The following is a 20,025-nucleotide window of genomic DNA, read 5'->3' as shown; positions in this document are numbered from 1 at the left end:
AGAAACCATGATTAGCTCACAATACAGTGAGTGCATGACACCAATTACTACTAGATTCATGGTTAGTATTCCTATCATGTAAATGGTACAAGATTTAAGAACTTCACTTTGCACTTTGGATTTAGCATCATGAGCATATTAGTGTGAAGAATGTAAGTCAAATACACACTTCACATAACAGTAAGAGTTAATTCAAAGAATGTCATAAAAACATTAAAAAAGAACCTATGAAAAAAAGTCAGTTTCACAAAAACTAGTGCTCAGATTATGTAAAAAATTAAATGACATCAAACTACATGCACATGTAATCAGCAAAATTATAAGTTGTATTTAAAGAAATTAATAAATTCAAACATACCGTGACAGCAAGGAAGAATTCGTAACTTCTCATTAACTTTAAAATCTTCTAAGCAAATTGCACATGTTTCATACGGATCCCCTTAAAAAAGACATTAATAGTTTAATTGTAATATTACCCTATAAAAGTTAACAATATACCATAGATACAAATATCATGAATCAAATTTAAAAACTAATTGTTCCTAAACCTTATACTTAAAAACGTAGGGCTAGGCTGTTTTTGATTTTAGTGTGATTTGGAATTTTTTTAAAAAAACTGATCAAAAATAATCTCCCTTTAGCACTCACTGTTATTAATTTAAAAAATAATGATTCTTAAATTTGAGAATTCTTTGTGGGTGGATCAGGGGATTTTTTGAATGATTACATGATCCAGAGTTGAGTATTATGTTGTTTTTTTTTTTTTTTTAAAATTAAATATGCATATTTTACAATAAATAATTCTTCATTTCAAGACTCAAACATTTTAATTTATTTCTCTAAAAAAGTAAGACCATAAACTATTATTATTGCCATTTTAAGGTTTTCAGAAAAACAGTATATGTACTTTTGCAGCCTATGGAAATGTGAAATAAAAATACATAATAATTGCAATTATTCCATTTAAATAAATTGGTTATCATTTTACCTGTTTTAAATTTGGCAGTTTCCAACTGTTCCAAATGACTTGTGTTAAGAATAGAGTTCTGCATTGCATGAGACCGTTGAACATACTTTAGGATCTATAAATAATTTTAATTTAAACATTTTATCTTAACTTAGAAGAAATTTTAAAACTTATAATGATGATTACAGATTTAAGAAAAGATATAACAAAAACCATAATTAGTTATTAGGAATATAAAATAAAATAAATAATCAAGATGATATAACAGTAAGATGATAGATTGTTCTGATGTGCTTATTCTGTGGAATAGCATTGTTCCGTTTGCATATTGCCACAATCAAAGTTAAATTAAATTGATTTGAAAAAACAATTTAAGAAAGTTAGATTGTTTTTTCAATTGCTTTAAGAATACCAGTACAGAAATGTTAAAGCATAGAGTTAAAAAATTTGGATTCATTGGGAGACAATAGATTAACTTAGATAGACAGATTTGACAGATAGACTTAGATTTGGGAGACAATAGATAACTTAGAAATACGGTTTTTATGCTAGTTAAAAATATCAAAACTAAACTTTTAAATAAACATTAGAACATCATTATCTGTAACGTATTAACAAATTTTCTAAGTGACCACCCTTGGTCTTAATGTACAGCTGTAAATGCCACAAAATTTTCAAGTATGGGTCGCAACTCCCCTTCTGATATTTTATTTCTTTCCTTGCACAAGGATAATTTTTAGGAATGCAAAAGTCTTATAAGATTTAACACAAACCTTTTTGTCCAAGATGAACCAAAAAAAAAATTTCATTGCATTTCAGTATGCATGCAAGTCCAATGAATAAGATGGTGGCCATTCTAGTGTTGTAAGAAAATCGAGAAAATGTGCCATACACCATTCTTAAGTGCGTTTCGCCATGCGTGCTGGCTGGTGGTCGTGCTGTATCCTGTTATTGATTTCTTTTTAGCTTTCTAGCAAGTTTACATGAGTAAAGAAGCACAGCACATCCAAAAATGAGTTTGAGATAGACGGTAGAATAGGTTTTTTTTCTACTGGCACAGATCTTCTTCCAAACTTTAACAGATTTTGGTCATTTATGCCATTTAATAATGAAAGAAAGTTCAGGGACATCTGCTGATTATTCTGTATCATATCATAATGACTATTGTTGTTTTGTTCAATTAAGAACAGTTTCTCATCAGTAAAGACAAATTTCTGTCATTGATCACCCACAACCTATATGAGGAGTTTGTTTTTAAACTGAGTACCTACCTAATGTAAAGTTATGAGCAATGCTTTTCCTTGCAGTTAATAAATAAACAACAAAGCCAATTATGTTTATAACATTAATTTTAAGATTATTCATTGATTTCAAAGATTTTGTAAAACACTCTGTATTGACTACATCTTATAATTTTCTTGCAAGAAATTTAACTGTGAAAAGCTAAAATAACATTAAATAACAGATTTGAAATAAAAGACAGATTAACATAGATTTGAAGAGAAAAAATTACTTTATGACTATAGATATTCTAAAAAAATTAGTGACTAAGTTGAAATTTTTCACGAAAATTTTAAGTTTGAATCTTCTTATTTTTCTTAAATTTTCTGTTGCGTGTTTATTCCCTTAAGAAATACTGAGGCAAAATATATCAAATAAAGCTTAAATTGAGGGTCTTTATTAGTTTTTAAAATTAATTCTTACTTAAAATAATAAATAATATTAATGAATAAATAATTAAATTAATTTAGTTATTAAAAAAGAATCAACATCTTCAAATAAAGCATAAATAAGATCACTTTCCATGTTTAGTTAAAGATATTTTAATCATTTAAAGCTTAGAAAAGTTTAATGGGACATATGTGGTTGTTAGCGCTAAAATGTTAACAATACATATTTTTCCTTAAAAAAGAAACGAGCCATATTAAATAAATACTTCAATATCAAATTAATTTACCAACAAAAATTTTCAATATAATTTATAATATTTAATGAAGAAAAAAAGCAGAAGCAAAAGTTAAAATTTCAATAAAATTTGCAAATAGAGAAGTAAACTTTCAGATTAAACAAGCATTACTAATCAATTCAAAGAAATCAGAAGTAAGCAAATTATCAGAAAGTAAGTTTGATAAATACATTTTTCAAAAATGTATCAGTATAATGTATTAAAATATAGATTAAAAAATAAAAATGTTAATCATGAAAAATCTGATTCTGAATGAAGTATAAAAAAAGTACTAGAGTACTCGATGTGTTACAGCTCTTAGTATAGGACAAAATTGATGGTTGGAATGGTCCATAGGGAAACTAAATATAACAAATCGTGCAATTAAAGAATTTTACACCAGTCCCCATCTGATTACCTCTTTTTTTTTCTTGAAAATGGACCCTATGTACATTTCATGCCTTTTTAATAAATTTATATTTGATTAACTTTCATTTGATTAACTTATATTTGATTATTGTGAACATTTCACAATGTTTGAAAATTACATTATGTCATGCTTTTTTTTAAAAAATTTTCTTCATTTCAAAAAAGAACTTTATTACATAATGTTAACCAGATTTTGATAAACGATTCAAAAGAAATGCCTATCATTAAGAATGACAGTTTTTTTCATTGTTTCAAATTTTGAAAAGTGGTCACATGTTTTAAAAAGTTACCATCGTTAAAGGCCAGAAATACAATGCCCTAATTTTGCCCTATAGTTTTTATATGTTTTTCTAGTGCCACATCTAGGTACAGTTTTATGCAAAATAGCATAAAGAGGCTGATTTTTTAAATGATTTCTAAAAGGAATTTTAAAAAAAATTGTTCTTACGAAAATATTTCAGAATCTAAAAGAAAAAAACACTTTTTTTTAATGTGGGCTTAAAAATTTATTTAAAAAAAAAAACTCAACCTACACCAATTGGTATGACTAAAATGATAACTAAGAACAGAAAAGTGGCAAGTAACAAGCGATACTTCTGTAGGAAATATTTCCATTTTGGAGAAGGTTGGTTAGGTGTCATTAGGATCCAGAACCTAGAAGAAGAGAATTAAGAACAAACGAGAATTAGGATTAGAAATGCAGAAGAATGTTAAGAGATTAATAGCAAGAAATGAAATGTTAAAAGTCAAAAAGGGAAATTGAAACTACAAGGTTAAAATGCAGAAAGTTTATATAATAATAAAGCAAAATATTACAAGGTTTATTTGTAGATCCATACATATTTGTAGATGCATATTTAGCTTGCAAGCACAAGAGATAAATAGTACAATTTCAAATTCTTTTTACATATAAATAAGTTCTTATGCTTTATTAAAGATTTACAATGCATTTTAATCTTAAAACGTCATACCTATGCATTAATCTACAGATAATAGTAAAATATTTAGATTTGACAAATATACATGATGATTTTTAACCTTGAAACAGATTTGAAAAATTGCAATTTTTAAAGGTTAAGGCAAATATTTTAGAATTTATAAGTTGGGGTTCAAAAAAACATTAATAACAAAATAATATAACTAATTTTAACATTTTATAAGTACACTAAATTTGTATGAATAAGTGTATGTTAATGTGTATAGCGGGGTATTTTCTGTAACATCCATTAAACATTACTCAATATGCTTGCTTAAAATTGCAAAGAAATTTACCAGAATCTTAATTAAAATAGTATATAATCTATATAATATAATTAAAAAAATTATGATTTAAAGAAATTATGATTTTCAAGAAATTGTTTCATTAGTGATTTTGAATCAAGTCAAGCTAAGTAGCATTTTGAATTACATTTTTTTTCTCAATAAAGTTTGGATTCTTAAAGATAAGAACATTTAATTATACTTTATTTAAGATAGGGAAGTAAGAAAACTATATGTTGTAGTAATAATGTGCAAAAATGCATATTTATTAAAAATGAAAAATATTAAACATTGATACAAAATAAAACACATTTTGTCACTGATTTTTCCTTTAATTACATTGAAACTTTGATTAAAATGCAAAGTTACACCACTGAATCAGGCCGAAGAAAGTTTGCACTTAAACAGTGTAAATTGATTATTTTACCCAATTTCATTATGTTACTCTGTTTGCAAACTCTGGTTGTACTTTATATCAATTCAAGTAATTCACTCATCAGATAATTTGGGAAATTTTTAAGTTTTTGCTTACTTCTTTCTTTATTCCAGTAAAAAAATAAGGTAGTTGTCATTTCTTATACAAGTGATTTAAAAACTACAACTGTTATTCTTGTCTTTAAAATGGAAATAATAACTCTTATCAAACTGATTTACCCTATTATACAGGGCCTTCTAAACTATAGAAATAAAGAGCTTCCATGGAAGCCAAAATAAAGAATGAACTTCATTTAAGAATATGAGTCATCATGAATAGATAAAAAGAAAATTTGGAAATTACTGTGTTGATAATAATTTGATTTGAGTTCGATTAAAACATTGACACAATAGACCAATAAGGCAATTACACATCACATGCAGGACAATCAGAAATTATAATTTACACAGTTTAAGGCCTTTTTTCAATAAAAAAATTTCAATGTATTCAATTTTGAGACAAAGATGCTTCAGGCCTAAATGCAACTATATAAAAAAGCTTTTTAAAATATTAACTAGCTTGTATGAGTGAAGTATGGGTCAAATAAAACTGCCCAGTGATTTAACTTTAAAATTATAATATTGAAAACAAATTATACACATAAATTATCTGCGTTATTTCCTTTTTCAGAAATAGTGAAAATGCTTTATTTTATGCAGAAATAACTCTTAAACAAAAATTTATGATTTTTCTGACACAATTAAAATGACTACTTCCTAACGGTGACATGAGGCAAGGCAATTAAAGAAAATTATTCTTTCAGAGCATATTACTAATTAATATTTTTGATTAAAATTGCAACATATTGTAATACTAACTTCTTAGAAAATGCACAGAAATCTTGTTTAAAAGCTTAATTCCTTCTAACATGTGTGAAATATTTTCCTCACCAAATCTTCTTTTCATAAAAAATTATTATGGAAATACCTTTCAGTGATATATCATAAAACCTATTTTTACGAAACTTTAATTAATAAATATAAAAAATCATTTGCTTGTCTCTAAGTTATAATGTAAAGCATAAGAAAACTTTTAAAAAAAGAATCAGACTTCCAAACTTAGGAAACATGAAGTTATACTTTAAAATAATTTTTCATTTACTTTGGTTTTTAAAATGAAAAGAAAAAAATGCTTTTAAAAACTCAAAGACTCTGACTAATATTTGTCAAATTTCAAAAATAAGCTCATCTAAATCAGAATGAATCAACCACGTCTATCTGAACAACAAAAACATATGAAACTTAGAAAATAAACTGAAAATAAATAAATGTTTTTATTAAACATATTAATGTGGCAAAAGCAATTGTTGCAATAGGTTTAATATTTGTTAAGGAAATAGCTAAAGACAAAAAGGAAAATTATGATACAAAACATTAAAAATGGACAAAAGACAAACATAAATGAAGAAAAGGGATGATGCAAAGTTATTGTTATAGTGAATAGCAAAACGTATAGCAATAGGTTTAATATTTGAAAATAGGTTTAATATTGTTATAGTGAATAACAAAATATATTGCAATAGGTTTAATATTTCTAAAGAAAGGACATAGCTAAAGACAAAAAGGAAAATTATGACACAAAACATTAAAAATGGACAAAAGACAAACATAAATGAAGATAAAGTATGATGCAAAGTTATTGTTATAGTGAATAACAAAACCAAAAATTTAAAACACCTCCAATTACTTATTGTTAACTTACATTTTAAATAAACAATGAAAAGATTTATTAAGTAAAAGCAAGCTATCAGGTAGTGATAACTGATACCACATTAACATTTGATTTAAAAACTATGGTAATTAGTGATGACGTGTAACTAAAATTGTCGATATTTTACATGCTGTATTTCAAAAGAACATGTGAAATCAAACAATTCTTACAATAAACCATGGCTAACCCTGCCCTTACCACCCACTAGTGGGCAATTCAAGCTATCATAGTAAGTTTTTAGTATTTCATCTATTGCTTGTTTTGTAAAAATGTATTGAATCTCTGTCCAGCTTCTGTAAACAAAGAAACCATCAATAACCAACAACACAACAATTAATAACCAATTTATACTAACAATGAAAAAACAGTTAAGAATTATATTTTTACTGTTTTACCTCTATTTGGTAGAAGTAACTAATAAATTAATTTGGCTACAGCTTATTGTAGAACCAGTTTCAAATTTGTAAAGTAAAAAAAAAATAAACCCACATAACCCTTGATCCAATGATCAAAATCTCATGTACATACAATCTTAATGGTTTTAGAGGCAGGTGTTACAAATACAAATTCACTAGTGCAAGTGATAATTCAAGTTATAAAAGCAGGCAAAAAACATACTTTCCTTGAATAAACATATTTTTTGATGGATTTTGATTCCTTACCCTAGAAATATGAATGGTTGCAACAATCCAGAAAATGGAATACTACCCAATTTTTAGATAAAGTTTTTACATACAAGCCTATATTAACGGCGCAGTTTTAATAAGCTTAGTTAAATGTTCAAAACTCAAGCATGGTCAAATAATCATATTTGAAACTAAAATATCATTTAAATTAAGGGTCTGTAATCTATTGCTAAAGGGCTACACGCATTATTTTTGGATTAACGATATTTGGATTTGCGAGTGAGTGAAGTGCTGGAGCAGAGTATACCACCTACCAGTTTAACATAATGGCTGAAATTAGAACTTGGTAAAATATGTTTTGCATTAACATTTGGAATTTTGGATAATCCTTAATTAATTTGAATAATTTCAGAAGTTAAGTATTTCACATTATATTAACAATGGGCTTAGTACAGAGGAAAAAGCTGTAAATATACAAAGATAAAATTTTATGCTTCAATAAGAATTATTCCAAATAAACTTAAATAAAATTTTCTAAGCTCAAAAAATAATATTTAGAGCTAAAATTCAAAGTCAAAATTGAAACCATTTCATACTAAAAATTAATAATAATTCAGCGGTTTTGATAATTTTCAAGTTATAAAAACAGTTATGAAAACCAGTATTTTTAGAAAATATAATGGTTGCTAAGCTATAAAACAATAAATAGCTTTCATAAAAAATTTAATTTTGAATCATAACATAAACATAATATCTTTAGTAAGTATTTTATAATATAAATTTTGATTGATAAAAAATTTTACTAGCTCTTTAAAGAAAATACATACTTTTTTTAGGTTTATGTGCACAAAACCCAAAATAAGATATTACATAATGTGCCATTTAAAATAAATTCAAAATTTGATTTATAATATTAGAAAAGTTACAATTTATATCAAAAGGTGTGTTAGACAAACTAGAGAGATGGAAAAATATACTTTTCATGTATGATTAATTGCCAACGAATCAATCAAAACTTTTCTTTCAGTTTTATGCAATTAAAAAATAAATTAATTAATATGAAAAGTAGACAGCCTGCTACCAACCCATTAACTGTACTTAGATTTTAGGTCAAATTTGGTTGCATTCTGAAACAGGATATCAGCTTTTCCCATGTTATATTATGTAGAAACTGTGCTTGGGAGAGAAATTTTTCAATGTAATTGCTCAATTAATGAGAACATTTAAGGGTTAGAATCCAATTATCATCAGATAAAAAGTAGAGACATCTGTGATTCTCAATAGTAATTTACTAAGCTCCCCAATACAGGTTAGTTTCAGTAAAAAAATATATATTCTGCTTCAAAACTCATGTTCATGTTTAAAAATTGTGCTCCTAAAAACTGAAAAATATCTATGGATAAAAATCTTCACTGCACGGCACTGAGCAATATGTTTTGCTTAAAATTACAACAGGATATGTTCACTGTTAAAAGTTTTTTCCTTAGAAATTTTTGTGACACATTAGTTACATATTTATTTAGAGAGGTTCATAAATGTTTTACAATATCATTGACAGAGATCATTAAAAATATTCACATAAATAAGGAAGATATATGAAAGAGAAGGTGCATAAGTGAAGGGTTATTGTAACTTTAAAAACACAAAATGTGAAAGATGTCCCTACCTTCCTTACATCTCTATAGCAGTCAAGTGTCACAGATGTGCAGTGATAATAAAAAATGCATTCAAAATTGCACAAAAACATGAAAGCTTGAATAGCTCACTAATGATGATATAAACAGATTTCAGTATCAATGCTATATACTATAAAATAATTAAAGAATAACAAAAGTTTGGCTGTTGTGGTGATTTGACTATACTTCATAAAACATAAACTCATACTCATCGTAAAATGAGCAAAAAGGTTCGTGATTTAATTTCCACAATTTCTGACTATTATTATGATTTAAAGAACTGCAATGGCTCAATGGTTAAGGATTTTAGCTGTCATTTGGAAGAACAAGGTTTATATTCTTAGTCCCAGATTTTTATCCCACACAGCTTCAGATCGATGGGTACCAGCTTGTCTGGGAAGTAAAGGCAGCATGTGCAAAATGCTAATCACATTGCCACAATCATGCTGTTGGTCACAAAATTGTGGAACCTAAATCTCCATGACCCCCTGGTCCACAACAGGCTGTTGCTGGGATTCTTTATTTACAACTATTTAAACAATAGTAAATATGCCCCATATCTAATTTTAATCGAAAATATTATCACTTAGTTGTTGTGAGTGATTAATGGCAATTCATTTAGTAATAAAATTGAAACTCTTATTCTTCTCAAAGCTATTTAGGCAAGTTTTCTAACAGTACAATTCAATTTAAAGATAGTAAAGAAATTATCCTATATGAGGTTGCTTTTGGATTAACACAACAAATTAAAGAAACTTACCAAAAAAGCAAGCATAATAATTACGATGAGGCCAGCCAAAGCAGCAACCATCATTGAAAGGAATGAAATAGTATCAAAAATAGTGGGGTAGATCAGTAACCTACAACTGAAGAAAAACAATGCATACCGAAAGAGAAATTGCATAATTTTTAATCAATTTATAGCAATTAATATTTTTGAGAGAAAAGTAATAATAGTCTTTTAAATTTTACAAAAGTAATGGTCATTAATATTGTTGTAATGAAAGTAATGAAGAATTACACAAATGACACAATAAGAAAGGTATGATAAAGAAGCAAGGCAAGCATGGTAGGAAATAACATAAACATCAATAAAGCACAACAGTAATAATTAAAGATAAATAATATAATTTTTCTTCTCACAAGGGTGATTGTGAGCCCAGCTCGGAAATCCTGAAAATTAATCTTAAAACCATTAATGAAGCATTTAAAAAAATTAATGTCTACATAAACTTAAATCATTGATATTTTCAAACATAAAATTCTAAGTAAACTATAATTATACTTATTATTCAACCAGAAAAATATTTACAAATGAAAGAGATGCCTAGTATAAATTCTAGTTCTAATATTTTTAAATAAAATTTACAAGAATTCTTATACATAAATGTGATCAATGATTTCTTGAAACTGGACCTTGGATTTCCAGAAACTTCCGGATTGTGTTAGGGAAAAATCTGGAAATCCGGATTTTTCCAGAGCACAATCAGCCCTGTTCTCAGAAGAAAAAAAAAGTTAAAGAAATGTCTCACCTAAAAGCAAAAAATCTAGAATCATAAGCTACATAAAATATGAGTACTAATTCACTCTACAGTAAGTTTGTTTCAGGATCTGAAAAATTTTGCTATTATACAATATAATGATGAACTTGACAATAAAAACGAGCTCGGTCGTTGATTGAGGTCTGTTATTCAATAATCAATTAAATAAAAATGAGGCTATATATTGAACAAAGTTAGAATAGATATGTAAGAAATTATTTTCAAGTGCTTCTAACAATTGGTTATCCCATATGGATTTAAATTTAAAAAAGTAATTGTATACCTTTTAAGGATTTTAATTTTTTTTTAAATATTTGCGCCTTCTATTATCATTTTTTAAATGTAGTTTTAATCTATATAATGTAATCCCTAAAAATACATAAAATAATTTAGCAAATTATTGTTCTGAATGCCTATAGACTTTAATTAATCACTGGCAGTTGATTAGACTCGGTAATTAATTACTTAGAAATAATTTTAGTGATACAATTATGCAATAAATTATGGTTTCTTAAAATTAACATAAGCATTGCTTTAAACAACCAACTGAAACACATGCTTGGAAACTTCCTTTAATAAGATTAGACTGAAATAATAACAGAAGTAGAAAATGAAAATTGATGCTAAAAAAATCTGTAGGTATTTTCCCAGTGCAGGAAGATATAAAAACAAATACACTTCATTTGCACATTTATTTTGTTGAATAATCAATTGAAAAGCAAAAAACATTAACATACAATTAAGGAAAGCATGTATTCATACATGTTTTTAACAAGACATAGTATGCTATGTAAAAGAAAAAGTAAAACAATGTAACTCATAAAGTCATGAAAGTAAAAGCCTAATAACAACAATGAGAATAAGAAAAAAAACGATTTGAATTCAGTACATAGTTTAAAACAAATAATTTAAAAATAAATGCAAAAAAATTTACATACACATAATTTTGAAGATCAAAAACATTTTCACTGAACAAAAAAAAAAATGAAAAAATTTCTTTTAAGAAAAAAATAATAAGAGTTACCTTTTATTTATTGTATACAAATAGTTCTCTTTTATGATAATTCCAGCATTAGTTCTAACTAAAACAGCAGTAATGTTAGGTAGATAACCTGAAATAAAGATTTTTATAAATAAATTATCGTAAAAATAAAAGCTAAAATTTCCTTATTAATTTCAGATAATATGTTTATTATCAAAGAATTATTTCCTCAGAACTACACAATAGATAGTTTTCTATATCAAAAACTTGTGCTGACATAATAGAGCTCTTCCAATAAGTTTAACCCATAGTAGTTTATAAAAAATGTGATATAAAATATAATGACAGCAATAAAGTCAAAAAATTTGACAATTTTTAAAAACAAGAAAGATTTGGGCTTTAAAATAAATAAAATTTAAAACAGTTTGGTTTGTCTGAAATAATCTCCCCTTTATACAGAGTACAAAGGTCCCATACATGGACATCTTTAAAAAAGTTCTATTCCTCTCATAAAAAAATTACTATTATTTTTTATTTATTTATTTTCTTTTTCAGCAGTGCAACTAAAAGATAGAAAAAAACTCAGTTATTAAGAAAAAATAAAATTAGAGAGGAGTGCAGTCTAATAAAGCGAAGAGTCTAAATCAGAAAATTAAGTAAAAATTAGTTAAAGATATAATTCACTAGCAATGATTGGAAAACATAATTTTTAATTACAAAAGTTTGCGAAGATTAGCCTTCTATATAAGTGATGAGCACAAAAAGTTATTGGAAAAACAAAAACATTTGACCCATTGGCGGTTTTGACATCTTCATTCTCACTGCTTTCAAATGTTCATACCTTTTTTTAAACAACTTACATGGTTACATATGATTACCAAACATCCAACACAAATGGTTCAGGCTAATTCCCTCCATTCAGAAAACTGTGGTATTAAAGGTAATTTGCCCCCTATCTACTGATAAATGGGTGTTTTGTCCCATAAAAATGAAAGGCTTTTTCAGCATGGACATTTGTAGGTAGAAAATGGAGTAAAGTTTTTTATGTGTCTGATTATTTGGGAGGATTAAAAAAAATATGACTTTCTACATGCAAAACCACAGATAGGTTAATGAAGAAAAAAAACTTAGAAACGAATGAAGTTTCATTTGAATGGCCTTTGAGAGCACTGCGTGCCATCAGGCTCTGTGGCTGTGCTTCAGACTTTTTTAATAACTTCTCTATCATCGACAATTCCGTTTATGATGTTGCCACAATCAAGTTTGCATGTTGAAGAAAAACATTTTTTTTCATTAAAAAACTTGGAGGGGGAGATTTGTGGAGGGGGAGACATTCTTCCTTGTTTGCTTATATTTTAATTTAGTTATTCTTTTTACTCACAGCATTTATTTTATCCAAATAAATATTCTTAAATTGATTAAATGTCATTTAAAATATAACTATATATTACTAAAGGAAATTAAACTTCAAATTTTGTTATTGTCCAACATAGGTATTGATGTTTACTTTGAATTCATATTGAAGTATCAGGAAAAATCTATTTTGAGGACTCATCCAAGTCCTAACAATTCCAGATATAGCACATTCCCTTACATAGAGGTGTCATAGCTCCAAACAAATTCTCTAACAAAGAGGATACCCAAAATGTAATTTCCCAAGTATAATATTATTTATAAAATATAAAACTGTCTAGCAGAGAATAATATGCAAAAAAAACGTGTTCTGAGTTTAAAAAAATTTGTGTTTTCTACTCTCTAACTGTTAGCCTTAAATTCAGTTTAGGACAGAATGTATTCATGGCAGGAAAAACTGTTATATATTCAATTGAGAAACACTAGCAACAAAAAAATATTTTTGTACAAATCTAATACAAAATAATTGATTATTTAGGCTAACTATTGAAAAGAGTAACATGAAAAACTAAAAATCATCAGAAACAATTTATTTTACAATAGAAATATTACATAATCACCGCTCCTTAAAATGTGATGGTGAAATCTTTCCGTAACAATCTTCATATTACTTTATCAGCTATAACAAGCTAAATGCAAAACTACAACTTGAATTATTAGCAAGATTTCAATAGAGTGAGTTACTACCTCTAAATTATCTTTTTTTAACAAATGGTATTTTCAAAATATTGAAACTAAATTCAATGATGTGAATTGAATTGAATATAGGGATTAATGGCACAAAGTCCACAGGAGGACATGCTGCGCCAAACATACGGTTTTAAAGTATATCTTTAAAATTCAACGATGTGCATCTTGTGTGTAAAATGTTTACACCTAATGTAAAAGAATACAAGGATATTATACTGCAATTTGAAAAGAAAATGAAATAAAAAAATCTAACTATTTAATAGGCAGACCTCAACAAATATTTGCTTAAACATTTTTTTAAAAAAGTAGCCTATATAAAACATACGGTAAAACATACTATATAAAATAAAAATTATGTTTGAGTTCTTTGTATAATTCAGGGATAATATTTTTTTAAAAATAAGAATTAAACGAGTAGATAAATAAATGTAATACCTTGATAGATTTTCTGATTTGCATTAACACTACTCCCTCTTAAGGTATATATTATAGCAGCAGAAAAACCAGCTGATTGAGCATTACTGACCTAAAAAATATCAAAACTAAGTTCTCAAAAAAAACTTTAAAAGAAACTGCATAATAGGATATGTGAAATAAAACTTTTAAGTGCAATATAATTTTATAATTTCATGAAATTCGATATCAATCAAAATGTATGAAGAAAAAACATAATGAATCATAGCTCTAAGCAAAAATTTATAACTTAAGCTAGAAATATGGTACAGTAACAATAAAAAATAATAAATTTATGTATATGCATAAAAAATAATTTACCATATATACTTGCATTTAAGTCAAAAAATTTAATACAAAAGAATTATTTATATAAAGCCAGCTTATTTACAGGTCAAAAAGTTGAAAATTTTCTTGGCATCTTATTTCTTCCAGTGAAACATATTCCCATCTAACCCCAGCAGAGAGCAGCCGAGGTAGAATTTTCGAGAGTTGCAAAAACATGCAATATGGATCGAATCATCAGAGGAAAAACAGAAGCGAACAGTATTTCCTTGTCATCTATCTGGTTTGAATTGGTTTTGCAGCATCAGTGACAAAATCCATTCTCACTTTTATATCATCTGCAATCCTGTCCCATTGCTGTTACAGGTAGTTTTAGCTTGCTTAATCTTGATAACAAATGCTTTTTTTTTCTCCTTTCTGGCTTTGATTTTCTAATATTATGGTAGATTATTCAAAAAAGAAAAATTGCCTTATAATACAAGGTTTAAACATAAAGTTATTTCCTTGACAGAGACTACAGTTAACAGTGCTACTTCAAATCAATTTGGCATCAATGAAGAATTGAATCAAAAAGTGCCCTACGCCATTGAACAGCTTCTGTTCTAGGGCTAGTAAACTTTAAAATTTTGGGATTTGAACTGGAGAAAAAATGGTAATGTAATGTAGAAAAATAATAATTCAAACTAGTATTCGTTTGAGAGCACTGAAGCTTACAAAAGATACACCATTCAACACAGACAGCAATTTTCTTTCATCAGCAGGTTGGTCTAGCCTGTTTATGAACTGATTTAAAGTATGTATACGAACACTAACTAATCTCACAAGGTTACCCAGGGATTTGAAAAAAAATTATGGAATTTCAACTATATATTACGAGAAAAAGAAATTCCTTTTGAACTTTCTTAAGTTGAATATATGGTTTAAACCCTCATATGATTCGACCTCCCTGGAAATAGGAAAGTGCACCAAAACGGGGGGAAAAACTAACATTGTAAAAACAATTAGGCATAAAAGGACAAATTTCATGGTAGTTCTTTCATATTTGGTTCACGGCAGTAAGCTTCCTCAAAGATCATTTTCAAATGGAAAACTCTCACAAATACTGCAGTGTTAACTTCTGGCATACTCATTTGCACAGCCAAAAGAAGTTGGATGAACGAATTAAGAGGATTGGATTAGGTAGATAATGTGTGAAACAAAAGACCAGGTGTCCTATTAAAGAGGATATCTTTTTTTGACCTTTTCATTCTTTTACTTTTTATGCACTACTGTGAAGAAGAAAGTAAAATAGAAGCTGCAAATTTAAAAACTATGCTAGCAGTCATGCCAGGACATCCATCCTTCAATCCCTAGATGCATGCCTTAATAAGCCTCTTAAAGAAAATATGAGAAAATATTGGGCAGATTGAAAAGGTTCTGGTTTTACTACAAAAACAAAGGAGCGAAATTTAAGGAAACTGGATATTGTTTTTATCACACACTGGATGATGGATGCTTGGAAAGCAATACCAGAAGAAATGATAGTTAAGTCATTTCAAAAGTATTGTATAAGAATCCACTCGACGGCACCAAATATGATGCGATATATAATAATTTAGATGAAATTGACTATTCTGATTCTGAAGATACGTGCACAGGCACCAATGTTTATGATGATGAACCAATGGCAGAAAAATACTTTAATGAATTATTCAACGAATCAATTCAGAAACCAAGTTTGATAGATTTTCATATTTTTGTTAAATTATTATTTTTTTAAATAAACTTTTTCTTAATTTCTAAATGCCAGGAAAAATTTATATAAAAGAAAATTATCGATTTCTCTATAAGTAGGGGTAGACTTATATGTGTGATCCCAATTTTTTTCCCCGCTTTTCTTTGCAGAAAATGGAGTGGGGTCAAAATTATATGTGAGATGAGTATATGCAAGTATATAATGTCACTTAAATATGCTCCTTTACTTTTCAAGTCCGCTTTAGCACAAATAACTCATAAGTCACAAATTCAAAAATAATTATTTCATCCAAGTTTATCTTTTTCAACCTAGATCCACCACAAAACATAATGTATCAACAACTTTTTTAAGCAATATTGTATAACTAAAAGAATGATTTTTATTGTGAAAAAAAAGTTTCTGCCTAAAAAAATAAGTTTCTAAATTTTTTATAAGATTACAAAGGTAATTTTTTGTATCCTTTTTAAATTATACAGTAGAATAAAAATTTAAAAAGAAATTGAAAATTTTAAATTCTTTTAATTTTAATTTAAAAGAATAAAAAATTCTTTCATTTTAATTTAATTTAAAGGAATTAAAAATTTTATATTTTCTATCTAAACAATGGACAACATTTTCGCAAGAGATCAAGCTAGAATACATTAGAAAATTAGAGTACAATATAAACAAATACTTTTAAGAAACAAAAACATAGCTACCAACATAAATACAATTTATAGAAAATTTTCTAGTGGTAGCAAAATTAGTGATTTAATTTGATTCTTGACATACTATATTTGCTTTAAATTAAATAACTGTTTAAAAAACTCCCACTGTTTAAAAAAAATATTTGTTAATGTTGGGCAAAGTGTTTTTAAGATAGAGTTAAGTAAAAAAAATTCTTATTTGTAATGTACATTAATCATTGTTTTAATCTAACACTAAAACAATCATGCAAGTGGAAAAATGACTTTACTTTTAAAGTGTACAAGTTAACAGCTATAATAAAGAATTTATCTTCTAAAGTTTTTTCAATTTGTAAGAATCATAAACAGTAGAGAACACTGTTGAAATTCTGCCAAAATATAATGTGCCGATTTTAAAAATTTAAGTGCAATTTTTAAAACTTCTGTGTTTTGTCACACATGTGTATCTCAGGGGGAATGTTGGCATAGAATATATACCTAGAATTACCTAATAAATATCTTAACCCTTGAAGGGAAAATTCACGCATATCTTCAGAAAAAAATTTGAGAATAACTCTGATACATGATATCAGAAATTGTTTAACATTTCTATCCTTACAATCTTGCATTTTAGTTGAAATTGTTGACTTCAATTCCTGCCCCCTTTTTTTATATAAACCTTGGATGATAGAGTCCAATTCTACAGCACAATATCTTTGAAAAAAGTATGAAAATTCAAATTATTACATTTACAAGATTCAGGGAAATATCAGATTTTCCCACAAAAGTAAACAATATAATTATACAATTAGAAATTATACATACATAAATATATTGGTAAAGATTGGAAAAAAATTTAATGCAGAGAAAATAATTTACTTTAGTGACATAATCACAGAGATTTCCTGCAATAAGCACAAACCAATTGAGAGATGAATTTTGTTCAGGCGGGCCTAATATTGGTGCACAGGCATCAGGGGGGTTCGCAAGTAATATCACTCCCTATAAGAAACAGAAAACAATACAGATACAAAATCATTTACAACTAAAAAAAAATACATTTAAAACATATTAATAAATGATATTTTATTTTATCTTTTTGAAAATAGAAGCCCACCATATTTTTACAGTTTTAAAATAACAGGCACTATTTCCTTGCTGCAATAAATAAAGAGTGTAGTCAACTGCTGATTGCACTCATCAGACTGAATAATATCAGACATTTAGAAAGGAATGAAAGTCATAATGTGAAGAAAATGAAGTTTTTACATTATTGCTAAACTTAATTTAGAAATAAAGATACAAAATTAAACTAGAAACAGGGTATCTGCTATATTTTCGATTTTCAAATCTATGACTTTTCATGACTAATTCCAAGAATTTTTCATGACTTAATGAAGTTACTGTTTTCTCCAACAAAAACACAACAATCAGTTTAAAAAAGCATTATGGCAACATTAATTGAAATGATAGGTATAACCAAAATTGTTACACTCTGCATTTTCATATTTATAGAATTAAAATTTGAAAAACAGAGTAAAGAAAGAGTTGAATCAATAAAATAGCTGAAATAAATGCAAAATCAAATCCTTTTTTTTTCTGCAGAATTATATTCTAAAGATACTTTTCTTGTTCATCCGAAAAGAAAGAAATACTCGCGATTTTTCTGTTCTCATTTCGGAATTTAAAAAATCGCCAATGGCTGACTTGCTTCAGCTAGAATTTTAAATTGATAAAACAAAATAAAAATAATAAATAAATAAATAAAAATCTGAAATCAGGGAAGTTTAAAAGATAATTCGATCTGGAAATGATGTTCTTTCTTTTATTTTTTTGAAAGAACGCCATAATTTTTAAAGAACATGATAAAAATATTTCATATTTCAATAAAATATGACTGTGTGTAGAGATTTTGTTACAAATTCTGATATTTGAAACACTGTGAAACTAGAGGGGTGTGGTAAATTCCATTTTAAAAATTAGATTTTTTGGTGACTTAAATCTATAACTTTCCATGATTTTTTTTTAAAAAAATAGTTTGAATCATGACATTTCATGTCAAATTTTGTTCAATATTGAAATTAATGATTTTTCAAGACTTTCAAGGTGCGCAAATAACCTGTAGAAATAAACATAACAAGAAAATATAATCAGAAATATAAATATTTATCAGTTGAGTCTGCTGTGAAACACATGAATGAATATGATTTTACAAGAAACAACCTATTTATTAAATATCAAAAATAAAATTTTAATAAAACGAGAAAGCATTTACTATTTTTTTCAAATTTTACTTTTATTTCCTGGATATTTAGCAGGTACGACAAAATTAAAGTATCTTTGTTGATTTCTAATCCACTTGCTTAAAAGAACTACAAATGAATAAAATTAGTTATCATAAAGTAGTGAACACTTTTAGCAGACTCTAAAACTAACTAAAAACTTGCAATCAGCATTATAAATATTTTGTTAAGATAATAAAATTCTTCCCATACATGAAATAAAAATACAACACAAAATATTAATTAACTAGGATCTAACAATTTAACTAACAGATAATTTAACAAAATAATATAACCAAAAATAAAATTTATTAAAACACATACAAATTTAAAATTATTTTGAACTGCAGCTATTACAGCTGTTACCTGCATATGAAATAAATAATTATTTTATTTATCTTATGCATATCTCAGCAACAAATATTCTTTTTCTTTTCTTAGACAAATTCGTAATGCTATTTGTGGGAAAAATATCAAAAAGATAATACAATTCTGCACATGAAGGCTCTGATATATTAGAGACTATGTGATACAGGATTTCTTATAACCTATTAACAGGTTATACCTGTTAATAGGTTATAACAGATTATACCTATTAACAGGATTTTTTAGTGGTAATAAGAAAATTTACACATAAACAAACCAAAAAGATTTTTTGACTTTTCTGCTAATATTTGAAATTTAACATTTTCAAAAGTTCCAATTTTTTATTGATGTAAATTAAGAAATGACATAAATTATAATTTTCGCTTATGAAAATTTTTTCCAAGAATTCAAAATGTTCTTGAAAATATTTTGGATTAATAAACTAATTGAATAAATATTTTTTTAGAATATGTTAATTGAAAATTTTTAGATGAGTTATTAAAAAAATATTAAAGTTAAAAAAAA

General features: G+C 26.6%; 1 protein-coding gene across 1 annotated transcript in view; it reads right to left on the bottom strand.

Annotated features, from left to right (window-relative positions):
- Window positions 1-20,025, bottom strand: part of LOC107436644 (E3 ubiquitin-protein ligase RNF13) — a 31,540-nt gene that overhangs the window by 6,772 nt on the left and 4,743 nt on the right. The window contains exons 4-9 of the mRNA XM_087155932.1: window positions 17,732-17,854; window positions 14,150-14,240; window positions 11,654-11,741; window positions 3,875-3,995; window positions 989-1,082; window positions 359-439 (exon numbers count right to left, since the gene is read on the bottom strand). Of these exons, the coding sequence (XP_087012058.1) occupies window positions 359-439; window positions 989-1,082; window positions 3,875-3,995; window positions 11,654-11,741; window positions 14,150-14,240; window positions 17,732-17,854 (598 nt within the window). The remainder of the gene's footprint in view (window positions 1-358; window positions 440-988; window positions 1,083-3,874; window positions 3,996-11,653; window positions 11,742-14,149; window positions 14,241-17,731; window positions 17,855-20,025) is intronic.

The sequence above is a fragment of the Parasteatoda tepidariorum genome, chromosome 12, assembly GCF_982258835.1.
Source record: "Parasteatoda tepidariorum strain Cologne lab strain chromosome 12, Ptep-v5.0, whole genome shotgun sequence".
NCBI lineage: Eukaryota > Metazoa > Arthropoda > Arachnida > Araneae > Theridiidae > Parasteatoda > Parasteatoda tepidariorum.
Note: the sequence above shows the minus strand (reverse complement) of the source record. Positions and strands in the feature narration are given on the sequence as shown.